Genomic DNA, 21,970 nt, shown 5'->3' on the forward strand with positions numbered 1-21,970 from the left:
CTTCAGTTCCCCACTATGACTGCTTATTTCTCTTTTTCACGTCTGTCAGTCATACTGAAACTAGCAATTTGATTCAAGTTAAACAATTTTCCTTTGAATCCAGGAAATAAATGCAAAGTCATTATTCTCTCACCCTATGTTTTCATTTACTCTAAGAATTCAGAAACAATCATTGGGATAAACTATGTTATCTTCAAAAGACTCCTCTGTTCAGTCTTCCCTTAACCACACACAGCTTGTACTACCATTTTATTATTTAGCATGCATGACAGAATGGTTTGACTTGCCCCTTTCATTTGATGTATGACTTTTCTGAGTACCTGTGTCGACTCTCTGGGTAAAATCTTGATAAACTGAAAGTCAGCTGAGCATAAGGAAGCATATATTTTGAGGTCAAACAAATGTATTAACTCTCTTATAAGAAAATGCAATAAAAACAAAAATAACAGGAAATCCTTAAAGGATTTTCCCCTGTAGAAGCCAAAGGTAAATTACCTATGAATTACATGGATTTGATGTTTTAAATTAAAAGGAAAAAAAACAGAAACAAAACCAAAAAAACACGGCTCCAAACACTGTTTTGTGGAGTTTTTTGTTGCTGTGGTCCTGGTACATTTATAGTCAAATTACACTCTAGTAAAGGAAATATGATATTAAAAATTAATCGTTAGGACCTCCAACTAGCTCGAAAGCTCACTAAGATCCCATGACTGAATACTTTAGCTAACAAAACACACTGAGTTTCTTAGTTAATACAAAAAATCCTTCGTTCAATAGCCTTTTGACAGATAGGGCATTCACTCATTCGATCCCCACAGAGCTGGCATGTTCCATGGCCACAGAGGAAAATCATATTCTTCAGATGATCCAAACATACAGAGCACATTGTCTGCTTTTTTATGTCCTGTAACTGCTGCTGTAGCTTCTGCACGTCTGCGTTGACGTTGGTGTCATCCTTATCCTTCTGTAACTCGGGGATATTCCCACTTGAGATGTCATCAGTGGCATCCTCTGAACTTTTCCCTCCGCAGCACATGATGAAGGGCACTCTTCGCTCAACCACCTCCTGACACTGTACACACTTCTTCCTCAGGCTGGCACAGTTCTCACGAGCACACATGTGTCCACACGGCTGAAAAAGAACAGCTACTTTCTTGTCGGAGCACACACATTCTTCAATCTTTGTCCTGGACTGAACTTGTTCTTGACTCGTGGAGAACATAAAGAATAGGCAGCAATATGTCCACATGGGCCAAAAAGAGTATCTCTCCTCACATCTGAGCACACATACACTCCTCTAAGGTTTCAGAATCATTACTGACCATAGAAGGACATAGGGAACCCACCTGACCACTGACATTTTCTTTATAACACTTTGCCAGTGCTTTGCACAGACTCAGATCAGGACAGAGATCCAGTGGAGACTGACACTTCTTATTTCGAATCCTAAGGTCAGCATCAATGGCAGCCAAGAAACAGGCAATTGATGCTGCACTCTTCTTCTTGGCCCCTGGGTAACAAGTCCCATTATTAATGTGTTTTTGGACGGCTCCCAGGCAGCATCGACCTTTCCCACATCTTGCATATCCCACGTAGCTGAGACAAAGTGTGATGCCTCAGGGCTTCATGCAAAGAAGTATCCCCATCCTCATCCTGAACATCTAACTTGGCACCTGCATGGACCAAAAGCCTCACAATCTGGGTGTGCTGTTGCTCAACAGCAAGAGGGAGGGCAGTCTACTGGCTCACGTTCTGGACATCCAGGTTTGCGTTACCCTGATATACCAACAGTTCTGCCACTTCTATGTGATTATCAAGGGCAGCCAGATGTAGGGCAGTATAACCATCATCTTTCTTCTCATCCACAATCCATGGACTTGGTAATTTCTATAGTAAAACACACATAGCACTGGGATTTCCTCTTGGTGCAGCATGGTGCAAAGCATTAAATCCATCATTATTTGTAATGGTAACATCTGCTCCAGCTTTCAGAAGAGCTGCAAGATATCATCACTTTTCTTACTGATTGCATCATGCAGAGGGGTATCACCTTCGGAATCCTGAAGCCTGGGATGACAGCCAAAGTCCAGCAGAGTCTTCACCACCTGCAGTGAACTTTACTGACAGCAGAATGAAGTGATGCCTGTTGGCACTTGTTTTGAGCATTCAGATCAGCGCTGCCTCAGGGCAGTACTTTTGTGACAGCGCCTTAGTCTCCAAAAGCTACATGGTGAATGGCTCTATCTCCATCTTTATCCTCTGCTTTTACATCCACATTTTGCTTCAGAAGTAACTTTGAATTATCAACATGTCCATTCTGACTAGCAGCTTGCATATCTGTGTGACCAGCACACTGTCCATTTACATCCACATCTGGTCTTTTTGGCAAACCTTCCACTTTAGCAACATCTCTACGGGCAGTACCCTTAACTAATTCTTCATTGAGGTCACCAGATTCTCGGGTTTCAAGTAATTTCTTCAAGAGTTCAGAGAGTCTTTCACCAGACGCATTGCTACTGGCTGCTGCTGCACGTGCCACCTTGGAAACTGCAGCTGGATTATATGTCTGAGATGTTGCACCAGCTTCCACCTTTAAATCGCTGTCTGAAAAAATCTGTTGTACTTGGCCAGCTTCACCTCAAGTTGGGAGCATAGCTTCAGCCCATTCTCTGTGTCCTCTTTGCAGAAGTTTAATTCTCTCCAGGTCATAACAAACTTGTACCAGGTCACCAACTTGAAACTGCAAGTTGCCTCCTTCTGCACCCTGAGCAGCATCCCCACTTTGGACAATGTTCACTTCAGTGAGAACAGCGGGCTTGAAGGTCCACCTGTTGCCACTTGGATACTGCACGACAATGTCATGGTCTTCATCAATGCCACAGACAGTTGCATTTGTAGTTAAAGTCTCAAACGTGCATCAGTCCACCCTCCATAACCGTGCTGCAAAGACTGTACAATTTCTAGGCCAAAATCTCTATCGACCAGGTCACCAACCTGCAATCCACCAGGATTCCTGTGCCACGCTGCTCACCTAGCACAAGGCAGTGATCTCTCTAGAAAGAACCTCCTCTGGCATCCAGGACACACTTCAGATCAGACACGCCTTCAAAGCCAACTCTGTAAAGTTTCTTAGCACCATCATCCCAAGAATGCAGGCCGTGCTGTGCGGGTTCATGCGCTCCAGTCGTGGATTTCTCTTACCTTTCCCCCCGTCCCTTCCCTCCATCCTGATCTTCCCACTGCCAGTCCACTTCTCGCACAATTCTGGCACCTGCAAAGATCCCTCTGCCTGTAATCTTCCTAGATTTCCTATGAGACTCCAAATACCTGCTCTCAGACTCAGATATTTCTTATAATAAAAAATACAACTAAGAGAAAAAGCATTATTGTTCAAAATATAGTAAGATACTATTATAGCATACGAATTAACAAATAACAGAAATATAAAAAGGCCTCTCAAATCAGAATTCCCAGAATTTGAGCTCATAGGCTGTGGCAGCAGGAAGCAGCAAAAATGGCTGGATGGCCCGTCTGGAGGGGCACTGCTGGTAGGCAGGTTCTTTACCACCAGTAGGACCCCTGTCTGTGTGGCACTGTCCCTGTGATGCCACCCATTGGCCGGGCCACTTGCACTCAGTCACCTTCCAAACGCCCTCCTGCCCTGCTGGCGTAGGCTGGCCAGTCACCCGTCTCCACTTTGTGGTGGACAGTAAATATGTCCTGGAGACCACAGCACAAGGGTGGTGACATTCCTCTACCTTTCTGTAGATGCATAGGCTCCCACAGACACCGCCCTCGTTCCTGTTTGCAAGCTGTGCCTCACCATCCGATGCTCTCCTTCCTGAGCATGACCTCCCAACACACACTCCTAGTGCAGGAGGCCCGGGAACAGCTCGTGTGTGTGCTGGCTCCGAGTGCACCTGTCACATGTATTCTGTGCACAGGATTCAGGCACAGGTGACCAGGAGCTTGGGGGGTCAGCCTCCCTCTGGGGGGTCCTGGTGGAGCCGGGGATGGCTGCTGACCGCTGCATTAGGCGTCTGTTAGGTGACAACAGGACCCTCACCTGTTGGGGACAGAAAGCCTCCTCTCCCTCCTCTTGGTCTTAGCTTTGCTGTCACCTTGGGGGAGCTCCTCAAGGGAAACTCTTGGCAGTCATATGCTTTGACTCTCTGATTTCTGTTTAATAGCCTGCTTTATTATGGTTTCAGGTTAGGTGGAGAGTAGGAGGTGCAGGAACTCATGCTCATCTTCTGCCCTGAGGTGAAGGCACCAGTCGGGGGAGCCCTCCCCTGTTTGTGGGCCCCAGACTCGGGAAGGGCGCCCTGTGCTTGACCATCTGTGGATGCACGGTGGGGCTTTGGGAGTTCTGTCACCCCTGTGATGCTGAAGTAAATTTTCCTCCACATTGGGTTCTCCTGGAGAGTGGATGGGCCGTGCGTGGTGTCTGGTGTCATCACCTCTCTAAAGCAGCTGGTGACCCAGCAGCACGTTCAGGGCCACTGCTCAGAACTTTGTCTGGGGCTCTGGGGACACTGGTGCCATCCCTTCCTCCTGCCTCCTGCCCTGTTTGCACAGGAAGTGCCTTCTTTCTACCTGTGCAGGGACGGCTGTCAGGCCATCAGTGCTGGAAAGCAAAGGCCACGTTCAAGTTTGCCTTGGTTTGCGTGTGTCCACATTGAAATTAGTCAAAAGGAAGTAAATTGAAGATTCAGTTCCTCAGCCACATTCCAAGGACTTGATCACCACAGGTGGCCGGTGGCTACCTCGGTGGACAGCAGAGAACATTTCCACCAGCCCCGAGACTCCATTTACACTAAGTGACAAAGATGTGCCTTGTTTTCAGCACTGATTTCTTTATCCATCTTTGCTGTGAGATAAACTACCTGATGTGACCTTCTCTCTTTGTTCTGGTCTTTAGAAGTATGTGACCTGATGCACGCAGCCCCTTTCCAGAACATCTTGCCAAGAGTCCCCATGAAAGGTGAACCAGTGTACTCTGACCAGGGTGGGGAGGCACATCTGTGCGGCCAGAGGATTCAAGGTGTTTTGTTTTGAGTTTAGTGCCTGTTCATTGGGATAATGGGTAATTTAATATTGTTAACTGAGTATTGAATCACTGAAGCATTTAGGGCTGAAATGATTTCTTGGATGTGTGTCAGAAAAGCTTGGGTAGGGGGAGACGGTACAGCTCAGTGGTAGAGCATGTGCCTCGCCTACACAAGGTCCTGGCTTCAATCCCCAGTATCTCCATTAAAATAAATAAGCCTCATTTCTCCCACCCCCCCAAAAAAACCCCAGAATTGCATAGAAGCAGGGATGTTGAGTATCTGTCCAACAAGAGTGGCAGGAGCTCATGATCCTTGCAGCAGACGGGCCCAGAGGGTTCACTGTCCTATGCTCTGCTTTTGATTACTTTGGATTTTTCAATACATTGTTGGTTGGATTTGCATTTCACTAATTATTAGCGAAGTTGAGCATCTTTTCATGTGCAGTTTAAAAAATAGTGACAATAACATGTACTGGTGACGTAATAGAAAAGAACAAATCTGACTCCACGTTAGATCTGTTCCTTTTCCTTTAAGCCTGTGCCCTGTTTTCCAGCTCAGCCTTGCCAGCTCTGCACCTTTTGGGAAACGATGTTGCCTTTAGCCTGAAATAGACAGGAGAGCCTGTTCTCCGGGCTCTGGCCTTTTAAGCTGTCAGCACTTCTGCACTCCTGTAACAACAAGCTGCAGACTAGAAAGTAACATTTGTTTTGTTGGAGGTATTGCAGGAGCACCATGACCTGGCGCACGTGGACAGCTGCAGGAACAAAGAATTCCTACAGCAAGAAGTTTACAACAACTAACACGCACCCCATCCTTTTTTTTTTTTTTTTTTTTGGTATAGAATGAGCCTGTATTCTGACTGGGGGAGGATGGTTCTCCAAGGCATTAGTCGGCCATCCTCTCAGTCGCTGGCTTTCCAAATAAAGTTGCCATTCTTTGCCCCAACACCTCATCTTTTGATTTATTGGCCTGTCGTGCAGTGAGCAGAGTTTGGACTCGGTAACAGTTTCGCACATACCGCAAAGCAATCAGTTATACATATAAATACTTATATATTTCTTCTCTTCAGATTTTTCTCCATTATATGTCATTATAAGAAATTGAATATCATTCTTTGTGCTCTACAGTAGGACCTTGTTGTTTATTGTATATAGAGTCATGGGTATCTGTTAACCCCAAACTCCTAATTTATCCCTCCCCCGCCCTGTGCCCTTTAGGAACCATAGTTCATTTTCTGCGTGCAGTAAGCATTTTTAGAAGCAGATTCCGATGAGTTATAGACAATGTACATTTAAAATTCTGGTAGATATTGCCAAATGGCTTTTCAAAAAAGACCGTGCAACTTCACACACCCAACCAACAACATTTGGGGGGAGTGCCTTGCCGACTCGGTACATTATCAACCATTTTTCTTTTTTGACAATCTGAGAGGACAGATTCTCACTGTTGCTTTAATTTGCTTTCCTTTTGTTAGGATTGAGGCTGGGTATCTCTCTGCCTCCCCCTCCCAGAACACACAGACATCCTTGTTCCTTGGAAAATACACGGAAAAAGCAAATTTCTACTGTATAACACAGGGAACTATATTCAACATCTGGTAGTAACCTATAATGAAAAAGAATATGAAAAGGAATATATGTATGTACATGTATGAATGAAACATTAGGCTGTGCACCAGAAATTGACACATTATAACTGACTGTACTTCAATTAAATTTTTTTAATTAAAAAAAGAAAATACACATACAGAAACGTGCACAAAACTTTATTTTACGTGTGTGTGCGTGTGTGCGTGTGCGCGCGTGCATGCACACACATTACTGAATAGATACCAAGAAAACACTTGGGCAACCATCACTCAGGACAAGAAACAGAACACGGAATGTGACCAGCTCCCCAAAGCACACCCTGCCCCCAAGCTCCTCTCTGATCATAAGCCCCTCCCTCCCGCAGAGGTAACCACTATCTTGTGGTCACACCCAAATAATACAGTCTATTTTGGCCTATATTTGAATTCTCTGTGGATGGAATCACATTACACACGTCCTTTTGCCCCGTGTTGTGTTTGTGAGATTCATGCCCTGTTGTATGGTGATCGGGTGTCATTTCACACGATTAAAAATCATTTCAAATTCTCTCTATACTGGGGGCTGGGGGTCTTCTGTCTCCCTTCAGTGTCTCATGGGTGTTGTAAAATCTCCCCACATTTCTAGGGAGAAAGATTAAGAAGGTGGGAAGGGGGCTGGGAATTGGGAAGAAGCTGAAGCTCAGAGAAGCCACACAGCCAGCAGGTGCCAGCCCAGATTCACATCCACGACTGTCTGATACCAGAGTCCAGGCTCACTGCCCCATCCCAAAGAGATGAAGCAGCTCCACACAGACCAAGGGCGTCCAGGGTGACCTGGGCCCTGTACAGGGCACACCCCGGACAGCAAGGACTGTAGGGATGCAGAAGAGAGAGATTTCAGGGAAGGCTTCCTGGAGGGGGCAGCAGTTGACCTTTGCTTTGACCCTTCTTCCTCCCCAAGGGCCCTGCGCCCCTAGCCCAGGGTGGGGGGCTCCAGATGCTCTCACCTCTGGGCAGTGTCTTCTCGGAAATGACTTGTCTGCCTGGCCCCAGATGGGACCTGAGACAGGCTAGAAGGTGGAGGCCATGGGCCTGTGCTGGGCCCCTGGGAACCCTGTCGTGACTCACCCTCTGCCCTCCCCTTGCAGACACAGCCCTGGACTGCGACCTGAGCCGTGAAGTCAGGCAGGACAGGGGCTTTGTGGACAAGGCAGGGGATCTCTGGCTGGGCCCGGAAAGGGGGATGGGGTTTGGAGCTGCTCCAGGCTGGGTTGAGAGGGAAGAGGTCCCTCAGGTGTCCCCCTGCCTCCCAGCTGATGCCGAGGTCTGGGCGGGGGAGGGGGGGCAAAGAGGAACCAGGCATGCCTGGGGGCCTTTCACTGGGAGAAAGACCATCACCAAGAACTTTCAGTCACACAGGTGCCCAAACCTTCCTTTGAAGGGAAAAGTCCTTCTGGATTGTCAGTCTAGATTGGGGGTCAGCAAACATTTTATGCAAGAGCAAGCTAGTAAATATTTGAGGCTTTGGAGCCATACTGTCTCCGCTGCAGTTACTTGGTTCTGCCACTGTAGGATGAGAGAGCTGCAGGCAACACGGAAACAAAGGGATGTGACAGTGTTCCAATACAACTCCACTTAGAAAAAGGCAGTGGCTGAGCCAAATGTGGCCCTTGGGCAGTAGTATGTCATGCCCCTTACCTAGGTGAAAAGGGAAACGTACCAAGGATGAAACTACGAGCTTTGGGCTGGACTGTGGTGGCACTTGGAGCATTGGGAGCTCAGGGAAGAAGGGTCAGGATGGGTTTTGTGAGCAAGGACTCACTTGAAGTCCACTTGAGCTGGGCTCCAGGGCGATGCCAGAAGGACGACATTCCAGGTGCGGGGACAGCAAGGAACAAGGCCTGGAGGGAGGACTGGATCTTGCAGTCAGGGAGTTGCCTAGGGAAAGAGGAAGTTGCCTGGAGACGTAACACGGACATCCATGAAAGCCAGCCATGTAGTTGGACTTGACGGTGTGGGCACTAGGGAGCCACTTCCACTTCTTGAGCAGGAGCAGACCTATCCTCAGAGGGTGGGGTGAAGGTGAACAGATGGGGTTCAGAGGCTGGCCAGGGGGACACTGAGGAGGGGTGCTGGTTGGTCTGGGACCCCACCACCAGCTCTGCTTTGTCATTGGCAGCAGAAGTGGGTCTGGGGGCTTGGTGGGTGTGCAGCCATCCTGCTGGTGATCTGTCACAGGGACAATCTGAACTGTGATGACCGGGATAACTGAGCAGCACGTGCACTGCCTGCAAGGTGAAGGGGGCGATGGGGCAGCTTGTGTTCCTGGATTTTCAGCATCACTGCTCAGCTACCCTGCAGGGATTCTGACCCACATGGGTGGCTCTGAAGGCAGAACTCATGGCCAGAGTTTCAGCTCCTGATACTCTGTGATGTTCCTTCAAACCTGCCTCAGACTGGCAGCTGGCCCTCCCCAACACCCCCAGTGCCACCGGGCACACACACCAGGGCAGAGCTCTGGACATGAGCTGACTCCCCTTTCTCCCCCTCTAGGAGAGTAGAGAATGCTGACATGACTTGAGCGCCTACTGTGAGCCGGGCCCTTTCCCAGAAGTCCCTGACCATTCAAGCCGGAGGGCAGCATCTCCTCACTTCAAAGGTGAGGCTGCTGAGGCCCCTGGAGGTACTCCACCAGTCTGCAGCAGATCCAAGCTTTCCTATTCCAGCACCAAATCCAGCCTCCTCCCCGAGTGCTCTACGTTCCTTGGCCCTAAGTATCACAGGGACTGAGGAGGGTGGTCGGGGGGGGTCCTCAGTTCCTCCCCCCCCACTTTTGGCCAGGATCCAAGCAATTTCCTGCGACGAACATCATTGCTGGGGCTTGGCACATGGGGTCTAATAACCACAGGATTTAGGGGCTCCCAGGACTGAGGGGCGTGCGGCCCCTACAAGATCCTGAACCTTCTGGCTGAGATGAGGACATCAGAGCCAGAGAGCTGAGGGACCCACAGCAGGAGGGAATGTCCGTGTGGAGAGCCGGGGGACAAAGGGGCTTTGCTGCAACTGCCTGGAATTGCTTTCTCATCACCCGCGTCTTCAGCCTCACCTCCAGCACGTACTGGGTGCCTGCTGTGGGCCAGGCACCATGACAGGCATGTCACGTGGTTCTTTCATTCTCATAGCCTGAAATTAACCCTTTGGAAACGTCATCATCCCCACTCTATAGCAAAGGAAACTGAGGCCCAGTGAGAACAGCAACTGAATTCCAGGGACGTGCCCACCTGGTGGGTTCTGAATCCCAGCGCAGGCTGCCTGACTCCTGAGCTCTGCACTGACTCCCTCTGCTAACAGGAGCTGGGGGTCCGTGGGCAGCTCCTGTGGGATCAGTCTTCTATGTGGATTGTTTCAGAGCTCCATGCCCATCCTCTGAGGTGGGGACCTGTGTGGTCCCCATTTTGCAGGTGAGGAAACTGAGGCAGATCAGAAAGGTGAAGGGACTTGGCCAAGGTCACAGACTCTAAATTTCCTGGGCGCAAGTTAAGGCTTATCTGAATCCCACCGTGAAAAAAGAATCCCTGAAGCCTGAACCCCTCATCTCATGGCTGGTGAAATGGAGCCCCAAAGGGGAGCAGAGGCTCACCCAGACCCCACAGTGGTCGTCGGCAGCAACGGGACGCAGGTCTCCATGGAGTCCCTCACAGATAGTTTCCATTTTACAGATGGGGCAATTGAGGCGTGGGAAAATAAATGGCACAGAGAAGGCTAAAGGAAGAGTCAGGGTGGTAAACCCAACTTTAGCGCACAGAGCTTCCCGAGACCCCCCCTCCCCTCCCTGCCAGATCCCCCAAGACCTGTTTGGGGGCAGGGCTCTCGGCTTCAGCCGGCTTGACCCTGGGCCCGTCTCTCTACAAGTTCAGATTTTCTGCCATTCCAGCCCTGAGCCCCTGCCCCTGGCCTCTGTGGTGCTCTGCCTCACCTGTGTTGGTAAGTTGGGGGGTCTCGGCCAAGGGCGGTGTGAAATTGGTGCTGTATGCCTTAAACTTGTAATACACTGCTGCATGTCAACTCTCTCTCAATAAAACTGGAAGAAATAATTTGCGACTTGGGAGACACAGATTTGGGTAAAACTGAGTGTTTCAAGGACGGGAGTCAGGGGCTTATGAAGACAAAAAGCCAAGAGGCTGTCAAAAGCTGCCTGATGAGAATTGTGACTGACACTGACGTGAGCCAGTCAGGAAACGTGTGTCCTTAAGGAATCACAGCTTATTTCAGGGCGGGGCTTAGTAAGTAGCTGAAGTTTCTGGCAGGTGTTCCGGATGACTTCATTAGGGCAATAAATGCTCACGGGGCCGGATTCTCTGCGGGCTGAGATGTGCGTACGTCACACCTCCTTCGTGAGCCCTCTCGAGCAATGCAGACTCGTTTTGTTCTTCTTTCACAAAGGCGGTCTTCTGCTGCCGGGAGCAGTGACCCCAGCTCAGCCTGGAGGACATCCAGGTGAGCTTCAGCTCACTGGCTAGTGCTGGAGGAAGAGCGGCGTTTGCCATCAATCTCTTCCCTGCAGGCGCGGCAGCGCCCACGCCAGCTGTGAAAGAGCACAGCTACCCGTGCTCAGGCTTGTGCTGGGGTGGGGGCGGGGAGCGGTCCTCCACCCTTCTAGGCTCATCTGGCTGGTCTAAGAATTAACCTGACATGAGGTAGACCAACAGGAGAAAAATAAAGATTGAGTAGCACGTATACTTCCTGTGCGTACCCATGGGAGACAGCCAGGGTAAACTGAGTGAACTCACCAAGAAGGCTGAAGCCCTCACCTTCAACATCCTCTTCAGCTAAAGACTAAAGAGGAAGCTGCAGGCAGCAGTCAGCTACAGAGGTCAGTTACACGGAGTGCCCGGAGGAATGAGAAGTTCAGTTAGACAAGGGCCGGAAAGGTGTCACTTTGGTTTAGACGTGGGAGTCATCAGTGACTCGCTGCGTGGGAATGGTGGAAGGGAAGACACACCAGAGTGGGTGGGGACAGACTGCTGGCGGGGAAGCAGTCAAATCCTTCAGGAAGTTTGTCGTCAGAAGGTAGACTGTCTGGTTCATGTGAGAGGGAAGAAACAGAGGGAGGTGTTTACAGAGAGGGAAATTTGAAATCATCACTGCGAAGGAAGAAGATGGAAATTAACTAAATAAAAGTAGCAGGATCGCTGGGCGGTGCGTGACTTTCTTCAGCAGCACTTAGATGCCTGGGGGGATGTGAGGGGGAAGAGTGATAATCAGTCTGTTGTGTAGTTGGGAGTTTTGCCAAGTAAGCCCACTGAAAAGACAGAAAAAGGAATAAAGGATCTAAGTAGGAGTTATTAAAAATTCAGCTCCTGGAAATTGTTGAGAAGGAGAGTATTTCCTTTACTGTCTTACATTCAGTGATTGGGAACCTGCAAATTAAATTGACTAAAGCAGATTACTGTGAGGAAAAAATTACGTATGAATGAATACATGCAAGAGTTCACAAAGCAATGTGACTTGAAGGGGTGGCTAGAAGCGGGGCCTTATATACAATTTAATAAGTGACAGGAAAAGGAGAAAGGCATTTTTCTGAAACACAAATGACTTCTTGGTGAGAGGGGAGACAAAGGGCACTCATGGTAGAACAAGTGACACTTAGGGAGATAGACGAACGCCTTAGGAGAATGTATGGGAGAGATGGCAGGTTTGTGACAATGTCCGTTTGAGTCTGGTGCTCGGAACTTGTCTCTAATTTTAAGACTGTTTCCAAAGAGGAAATAAACAAGATGAAAAGCCTGAGGCAGATTTCGTTTCTCCTCGAGGAAACATCTGTGTAATCAGAGTTTAAGGTAACATATAGAAAGCCTGATGGCACTGTAACGATTGTTGTGATCCATCAGAACACTGAAACAGCCACAGCAGATCCAAACGCTGTCCGTCTAAATCTTTAGGTCTACAGACAGCGATTAACGCTGGAAAACTCAAAAAGCTATCAATCAGCACGGCTCAGTATCAACGACAAGTTTGGTGGGTGGTTGGGTGCTGTTTAAACAGCTGGCACCCGGGCTCAGTTGGAGGATGTAATACTCCAAAGTCCTGGGTTTTGTTCCCAAAATCTGCTTAAAAGTCAATGAGATGCAGAGAAACGTGGTTTAAAATACTACATCAATTTTAATCATGCACATATAATACAAGAATATTTTCCTTTAATAAACAGTGTCAGTATCTTACATAACGGGAAGTAACTAAAGTGTTAGGCAAACACCCCCAGCAGGTGAATGTTTACTATTTGTCTTGCAGATCATATACTTTTTCTTCAAAATCTCCACATATTCTTCACGTGCTTTTGAAACCAGATCTGGACTTAGACTTGACTCGTCCATCGAGTCTACAAGAGAGTCTGTAGGACTTAGATTCAAGTTCAGTAATAGCTGGAAAGAAAATGAAAGAATTAGATTCTTTACTTAAAATAGTTCATAGGTAACTAAATGTCAGTTTATTTTTTAAGAAAAGCTGAGACTCTTCTAAGTTTTAAAGAAGAATGAAAAATACCTACATACGATTACAACACAAAACACAAGATTACTACTCTAGACTTTGCCCAGGGCTGCACGTTGAATTAACTGCTCTCGTGGCTAAGGATCAGAGCGCCTGGTTTTCTCACTTTTCATTCATTTACTCAGCAACCACGTGCTAAGGCACTGTGACAAGCACTGGAATCACAAGATGAAGATGACAGAGTCCACCCTGAAAGATCATGTACCGTAAACTGGCAGAATAGATGAACAGGCAATTTCGGTACAGAGACATAAATGCCATGACAGGTATGAAAGAGGGCACAGTTGGAACACTCAGAAGGGACATCCAGCTTTGTGTCAATACTGTCCCCTCTTTGGTGGCTGCGATGTGTAAGCAAAGACCTGAAGGAGGAGGAGAAAGTGTGGGAGGGAGAGGCAAGAAGCAAACACGAAGAGCAGAGGCAGGAAGGGCGCCCGTGGAGCTGGACGCAGTCTGACCAGTGGCTGGAGCAAAGGGGCAGAGCAGGGGAGTAAAGAGACACAGCTGAAGACTTTGGCAAGAGCCGAATCGATGTGGATGTTTTTCTTCCAAGCTAAGGAATTTGTCATTTTTCCTGAGGGCAGAAGGTTAACCACTGACAAAGTGAATGACAGGAAATTAATTGTCATCCACCAGGGAACAGCTACATGAACTGTGATTGCTTGAGTCTGGGTTTTTGGCCTCAGTCACTACCAAACTCGAGAAGCTGATAACCTCCATGCTTTGTGAGAACAGGTCCGTGTGCAGATGACAGGCCCAAGGGGACAGCAGAAGAGGAAGGGCACAGCCAGAAATAGAGAGGGAACACAGACTTCTTGAGATTTTTTTTAAAGCTATGGATCATGATGAAAAAGTGAGGAATAAGTACACTTATCATTATGAATGAAATTATGCTTTCACATTTTTCATCAGATATGTGTAAGAAAAAAATTTAACATACTATCTGTTATTCAAACAATAGATAGAGGTGCCATTTACTGTTTACAGTGTATTTCGGACATCCATGTCTAGATTTAATTCAGAAATGCTGGCAACATACCTTCTTTTAATTCTCTATCTGTATTATTCTCCAACTTCTTCCGCATCTGAAATAAGTCAAATATTATTTTTAATGCTTAAGTTAAACAAGAGACACTATCATAGGAATGACAGCTAGCTTATGAAATGTGGCCTTTAAACAAGCACTTTTAGAGACTTGACCTAACTTGGGGATTGCTTAAGTAGAAAAAATAATCACAGGAATAAAACAAATTCCTACTTACTTTGATTTTAGATAATAGAGAACATACGTATGTAAGGCTATTTAGATTCCCCTGATGGAAAGCACAGTAAACACTGCCCTGTCGGATACACATAATCTCAGAGGGCGATGCCCGATCTTACTAGCACAAAGAGTTTAAACAATTCAAGTCATGTTCTACACTGAATGAATGCATTACTTTGCAGTTCTCAGAAAAACTGCCCTTTGTAAGAGTTTAGTTTTTTTTAACGTTAATGGATTTTTCCTTAAAATGAGCTTTCCATTCCTGCACTTTAAGAAAACTGAAATTTTAAGGTCTGTTCTTGCTAATGTTTTTAGCACAGAATCGTAGATGCATAAAATGAAGAAAAGGGTTCTGTTATAATAATGTCAAGTGAAAATTCTACTGGCAAACAAGTTTAGCAAATGTATTTTGCTCTCTGTATATAACTAAAGTATTTCTATCAGAAAATCTACTTGAAGAAAAGAAAAGGAGAGGCTAGTGCCAGTTTCAAAAGTTGGATTCTGATTCACAACTTCCTTGAGTCAGAAATATGTAAAACAATTCGTAATTCTTTAACTGTAACTTTGTTTCCGTTCTAGAAATTAGGGCCAACTTTTTGAAACTTGACTTAATTAGTTACGTATTTAATTATGAAATGTGTGGGGACATTTCAAACGACAAGTGTCCCAACCTAGAGTGTTTTCTTTAAAAATTCTTAAAAAGTCACCCGCTCACTAAACAGGCTCTAAACTAGTACACCAGACATAATAAACACTGCGGTGAGTAACAGTGACACGAGAGCCGAGGCCTTTGTAAATGTTAGGTGCAAAGACAAACTTTGGGGCTACCATTTGCCAGTATTTTCAGAGCCTGTTTTCCGTCACACTGTCTGACAAGAGCATTCTAGAGAGGCCTTCTGCCATCAACAACGTGACAACAGTGCCAGGTGGGTCCCGTGAAGTGAAAAACGCTGAACAGATGAAGGGAGAAGACTTTGCTGAAATAAATTCATATAACCGTTAGTAAACACTATGCAAAATGTAGATCACACTTTCACATGAGCTGAATGTACGAGTACTATCTTTTCCTCTGCAAAGCTCTGCTCCTAAATAGGTACTTCTGGGACCTTTATGTTTATTTCTAGGTGTGGACCCCCATGTCCAGATGGTGGAAGTGGTCTGAAGTCCAACATTAATAAGGAGAAGGCACCTGCAGCTTTACTTAAACTTTTCCATTTAACAAAAGCACAGAAAGGTGAGAAAATTATACACCGGAAGACAATGTATCAGCAAGCTTTAACTCTAATGACTTTTAATTAGGAGGATTCTCTCATAACTGGCAGTTTGCAGACTACGTCCCATAGAAATGGACGGTCCCACTGGGGACACTGCAGGACTGAGGTCAAAACCGAGGTCACAGGCTGGAAGATAATGCTGCCCTCTCTTTCTGGGATCCATTTGATAGCAACACACTTGCCACACGCATATATACATACACGTTCATTTCCAAAGTGAATATATCTTCAGATTATTGATACTTCTCAGTTAAAACTTGGTACCATTCTTATTTTAAATGTTATAAAAATAAGCACAATTCCAGAAATGTAATAGAATCAAGTCATTTAACCGCTTTGATTCATCATCCTGTTGTAAACAGGTTAACGTATGAAGGAAATGACACGTGTCAGTTTGTAACTATTAAATACATGTGTTTTGCTGCAGAGAAAAGAAATGAGAAAGAATTTGTTGATCAAGGAGCTAAAGAATTAAGTACAGAGAAAAAAGTGAATGAAAGAAAAAGAACTGGAAGAAGCCGAGTGATTGGCTTTCAAAAGATAACACGCTTCCTCATCTGTCCATTCAGACAAAATGACATGAGGGCAGGAGGGAGTCCACAGGGCAGAGAGCTGATACCAGAAACAAGGTTACTGAACTCTGCCTCTGCCTTATGAGAAGTGAGCTTAACTACTGCCATAGTTTGATTAGAATTAAAATTCAGAGTGGATGTGCCCTGCGCCTCGGAAGCCTACTTTTAAAAGAAACGTGGCCAGGTTCTGCTGAGACGCAGTGCTGTGTCATGTAAAAAGTTAAAGTCTTAGGAATGTTAATCGTTTTAGCTCTGGTGCACTGGTATAATCCCATTTAGAAAAAGGGCCGCTAAACCGAATGGACATTTGAGAAATTTAAAAGTTACTTAAATAAATCATTAGAAAATGTTTGAAAGTGTCAGTAATACACCAGAAGTCCAAAATCAATGAGTATAAAATTTAGTCTTCCTATTTAAAATAGATTTGAAGGACATTTATTAACTATTGTGGCCATGCTTCATGTTAGGCGCACCAACACTTAAAAACTCTTGAACATAAAAAAAATCTTTAAAACAGAGAAATTTTGTCTGTTATAATATTGTCTGGAATCCATTTTTAAGTTTTCAGTTCTCAGAAAAAAATTCTATGTGCAAGAAAATCAAACGGTGATGTATTTATCTGCTCAGGCTAATTTTAACTTTTTGTATTTTATAGTAATATAATTCAACAACACAATTGGGTAAAACTGTAAAATTGCTTCTGACATGTAGGACAAAGCATCCCAGAAATCAACTAGGATGTGAAATCTGAGGGTAAAAATTAACAAAACAGATACGGGGGGTCCATCCGTTACCGCTACAACGATGTCACGTGACAAGGCTGTACTTCATGCAGCAGTAAGAGAGGCAATAAACCCAAGTGTTATGAACTGGGAAAAAAACTTGCTTCGACAACCAGCACGACTGAAATCACAGACTTAGAGCAATACTTCCGTCAAGTTAGAAAAAAACTGCTGAGTAAGCTGGAACTTCACAGTAGGAACAGTCCAAAATGTTAAAACCTTGCACATAAAGGAGAACGTTAAATTCGATCCCAATGCCATTTTTAACATTTTGCTTTCTAGAGCCATAGCTGAAAGGCTGTTGTTTTGTTAAGCCCCATGCAAAAACCCATCCCTTCCTGTCATTTTAAACAGTATGTTCACACCTCTCATAGCATTACTTTATGTTTTCCCAGCAGAAATAATTACAGCCCTAGCAATTCCACAAGGCACCTTCTTTCTCTAAGTCTAAGAAATCTCTAAGCAGTAACTGTACAGTAACTCCTGTGAGGCGCCCAGCAGCGCTGAGGGAGACGTGTCTCTGCGCCTGGATAGAGCGGGGCTCGTTAACCTCCCTGCTAAACCTAGCATGATACGGCATCATGGCCCCACAAAAGAACTACGTGTACCTCGGAACTACAACACCGAGTTTAAAATAAGCAACTTTCCAGTGTATCTAGAAGTACTGAAAAATAAGACACTTCTTTCCCCCAAAAACATTAAAGGAGAAAACTGTCCTCAGGAGCTTTCTCTTGCATTGCTTTTGCACTCATACTCTTCCACCGTCATCCTGTAAAGTGACCCACTGTCGATTTTTTGGTGATAACTCAGGAAAACGTTTCGAGTTTGCATCATGCTTAGCCACTGACAGAAGTGTTAGCCATGTTTTTTTAACACCACGCACTCCGGTTTCATGACTCTGAAGCACTTAGACTCAATTTACCCACAACACTGTCTACGAAACCTGAGCTTTTTTCTTCTTTGATTTATTATGACATGAAGCGAAGTGAGAAGAAACAGGTTGAGACCTCACTTAACAAGGGCCAGTGCTACCCTTCTCTGCATCAAGAAGATCATGAAAACACCATCAAACCATAAATCAACGCGCACCGCTTTAAATGGCTATTTAAACAACGATACACAAGGAAAACTGGTTGTAATTTAAAGACTCCCTATCGTTACCACCTCGGTATTCCTGCAGGTGAGGGTAAGACTGAGACATAAGTGAACTTCATTTTAAAAATTTATGTATTTACTTTACTTGACTACATATTCAGAAATGTTCTACAATTGCTCAGTAAGACATTTTATAACAATTAAAGTAACAATGCTATAAGTAAATTAGCAGTTAAAGATGTACTCTTACAGAAGGAAATGATAAAAATTTTAAACTTCAAAACAGAACTTAATGTTTTTAGTGTTACAAGTTGACTGAATACATAAAAAGAATTTATCTTGGATTCCTTTAAATGAAAAACATCTGCATGTTGTTAAGTAGCTCAATGCCAATGATTTACTTATGCTTAGGGGTAGAAAAACTGGGGTGCAGCAAAACTTGAAAATTACTATGAACCAATGCCAAACCGAAATCAATCAGAAACCAAGCCAAACACTGGAAAGTGGATCTCTAGTTATTTGGCACTAATACTTAACTTCTAAAATAGAATTTAAAATGGAGCTTTTTAAGGAATTTAAAATTTGTCAGTTGAGTTGCATTTATTGAATAAAGTTAATGACAGGCTTCTCTTGAAAATTACAAGTCCAGGGACTTCAAAAAAATTATAAAATTTCTGTCTTCTTTCTTTATTAGCACAATTAATTATGGCTTTTGCTTAGTATGCATAAGTCAAATAAACAACTCAATTTCATCAAATTAAAAACAAGAATTATATCAGAAACCTGAAACCCAAGGGAAAAAAGATAATATAACTAAGCCTGAACAGAGCGCGCCCATGCTAGTTGAAGGGTCTGAAAAATTCCTGAAGCTCCTCCTTCGAGTAAGACGACTCCTGGGCTCCACGCTAGTACTAGCAGCAGAAGGCGGTCCGTCAACAGGCCGTGCGGGAACAGAGCCGAGGAGGGAGCTCTGGTGCTGCTGCTCCAGCTGAAGCTCAGTGCTCACCGCTGCCAGCCTCTCATAAGCCCTGCGAGGATCGCAAAGCACACGTTTCATTCATTTCACTTTCCTCCTAAGCGGTGTGTAGTTCTAAAGCTGCTATAATAGTAAACAGATTGTCCCATTAAACTGTGTTTTAACACTAAAAATATGTCAGCGAAGACCTACTGTAAACAATTTCAGTTTAAAACTGTCCTAAAGAAGGACGTATGTGCCTGGGGGGGCCTTAGCTAACAAGTACTTCAAAGTGGGAAGAGTCAGAGATGGAGACGCCCCCACAGAGGATCCCCGCTGCCTTCTGCACCGGCTGCATCTAGACATACTCACCCTCAGCAAACCAGTTTAGAAATAAAAAATAAACCATCCCTCAGAGCCATTTTCAAGCATTTGCTTTCACCCCCCCACCCCTTATATACACATTTCACGCATTACCTGGGAGAAATTAAGCATGCAGCACTGAGGAACAGTTTAGAGCCACCACCTCTGGGGGGCACCAGGCGGCAGAGTCGATGGTGGGAAAGAACTACGACAGCGCTAGGGGCAATTTCAAGTGTCCCCCAATTTCCCAAAGCTCACTTGGTTACTTCACTTCTACCAGAGGCCTACATCAGCAGCTGTTTTCCATAACCAAAAAAGTCTCAAGCGGATTTTCACTTTTATGGAAAAAAAAAAAAAAAGCAAAAAGCCAGAATAGTGCTGGGTGTTTGTTTTAGCCCGAGCCATCAGAGGGGCAAGGAGCACCCCGAGCAGCGAGAGGGGCCCCACCGAGCTCCTTCCCCAGAACCACACTCAGTATCCCGGCATCACGCCGCCACGGCTTTGGACTGTGTCTGTGAGCGCCTGGGCTCCATGCATGTTTATTTTACGCATCCACCAGCAAGATGTGTCCTAAGGTAACTGCCCCTTTGCTTTACACCGACAACTTTCACAGGAACGCTCTACTTTCAGATAGCGGGGAGACCTGTAGCTTGTAACACTGCTACTCAGGCACCGGAGGTGGGACCCGCCCTTTCGGTCTTCCACACACCCCCTCGGGCAGGCCACCATATTCTTCTTAGCCACTTTGTGAACCACTATACTGCCCTTCACCCCGATGTTAATTTCTGTTTCCCAAGCATGCCTTTACGTAGCGGAGACAAACTTAGAAGGGTACAGTACTTCGTCTCAGGGTGCCCACGAGCGGTGATACCAAATATCACAATCAAGAAAGTAAATTCACCAAACACCAGCATGGGGCCCCTTGGGTTTAAGTCGTACTCTTCCAAAACACACTTAATTTTAAACTCAGTAACATTTCTATATATGGCAATTCCAGCTAAATTTTTGGGAGAATATGGCTGTCTAAATTACAGAGTTTGCAAAACCCCTAGCTTAAAGACTAGATCAGGTTAAATACATGCAAATATAAAAAATAAAGTCATGTAAAAGCAACAAAAGGCAGGGAGATACAAACTGCTCTGGACTGACATTTTAAAGGAGAGTTCATTTACTAACATCATGTCCCCAAATCACACTATCTAGTTAGCTCTCACTTGCTACTCACCTCAAGAACCTGGCTCAATAAAAATTATGCCTTAGAAGCAAATTAATGACCTAAATTATTTTCTATAATTCTATGTTTTGACTTACGAGGTGAGCTGACTTGCCAATGACATTCTATTTTCTAGCTCTTCCAGGTATAGTCGTTTGTATTTTTCCCCTTTTTTTTTTTCATTAGAATCAAACTGAAAAGTTTTACTTTTCAGTTCAGGTTCCAGATCTTTAACTGTGTTCCATTTGACTTACTGAAGCACGTTTATACTCTCTTAACAAGTTTTCTTGCGATGCCGCTTGTACCTAAAGCAAATGAAAAGGATACAGTTCTAAAAATAATTATAACCTGAGTAATTACAGTATATTTGTTCCCCTTAGTTTTGAGTCAATGATTGAGAGAGCAATTTTAAGTGTGGGGAAAAAAAGCTGTACATTAAAATACTTATCATCAATGTCAAGTGAATTAAATCTGAATTATGAAATTAAAGTTGAATCACTCTTTTATTAGTACTCAGATAATGTGATAGTTCAAAAAATAATAGGATCAATTTAAAATTTTAAAAATTGAATACAACCTAAGAGTAATCTAAGAGTGTGGTACAATATTTATTCTTTTCCTCCTAGTAGTCTTGACTTACACCAATTGCTCTTAAAAATGATTCTCTAGTGAGCATTGTTCTGAAAGATCAATTTAGTGACAGTAATGATGGAAACTGTATTATTCCAAGGGAGTAACAAATGTGGCCTGCCTTCCAGAAATCTACAAAACAAACTGCTATATGGGAAGTAGAGGAAACACATAAAATGTACATATCCGAACTGCAATTCTCAGCGAAGTGAGTTGGAGCACGTTACAGATCAATGCTTCACCTGTAAAAACTGGCTGAGTTCTTTCAGTGTTTCTACTACATCCCGTCTTTCTCACTTTTCAGTCTCCCGTTTGTACTGCTCCACTTGACTGCGCTCCACTGTGTTCATTTCGAGGCGACATCTGAGGTTTACTGCTTCTTCCTCCAATTTCTTCTCCTCTAGCGTTTTTTTTCACATTTCTTTTGCATCTCTTTCATAGATATAACTCCTTTAGAAGAAGTTGAGTTTCTGCACTCAGAGAGAGAAGCACTGAAGATGTAGATTCCACTTTTGCCGGAAGATCAGCATTCTGCATGAAAAACATAAAATTGTTTGGTAACGAGGTTAGCAGACTGAGAAAAGCCTAACTGTAGCCCAGCATCAAAGGCTGAAATAAATTCAGTTACAATAAAATGGTATAACTACCTTGTGGA

At 44.8% G+C, this 21,970-nt stretch overlaps 1 protein-coding gene and 1 pseudogene across 2 annotated transcripts in view; both read right to left on the reverse strand.

Annotated features, from left to right (window-relative positions):
- Window positions 1-745: 745 nt before the first annotated feature.
- On the reverse strand, window positions 746-21,665 carry LOC140690601 (E3 ubiquitin-protein ligase MIB1-like; annotated as a pseudogene).
- LOC107035255 (coiled-coil domain-containing protein 144A-like) overlaps window positions 12,761-21,970 on the reverse strand; it is a 104,275-nt gene continuing 95,065 nt past the window's right edge. Inside the window, exons 41-44 of one of the 2 annotated variants that reach the window (XM_072952538.1) lie at window positions 21,558-21,846; window positions 20,940-20,990; window positions 14,207-19,182; window positions 12,761-13,040 (exon numbers count right to left, since the gene is read on the reverse strand). In XM_072952538.1, coding sequence (XP_072808639.1) covers window positions 21,751-21,846 — 96 coding nt within the window. In that variant the 3' untranslated portion in view covers window positions 12,761-13,040; window positions 14,207-19,182; window positions 20,940-20,990; window positions 21,558-21,750. Of the gene's footprint in view, window positions 13,041-14,206; window positions 19,183-20,783; window positions 20,991-21,557; window positions 21,847-21,970 lie in introns of both variants that reach the window. The other variant, XM_072952537.1, reaches the window with a different exon arrangement.

The sequence above is a fragment of the Vicugna pacos genome, chromosome 31 (genome assembly GCF_048564905.1).
Source record: "Vicugna pacos chromosome 31, VicPac4, whole genome shotgun sequence".
Lineage (NCBI taxonomy): Eukaryota > Metazoa > Chordata > Mammalia > Artiodactyla > Camelidae > Vicugna > Vicugna pacos.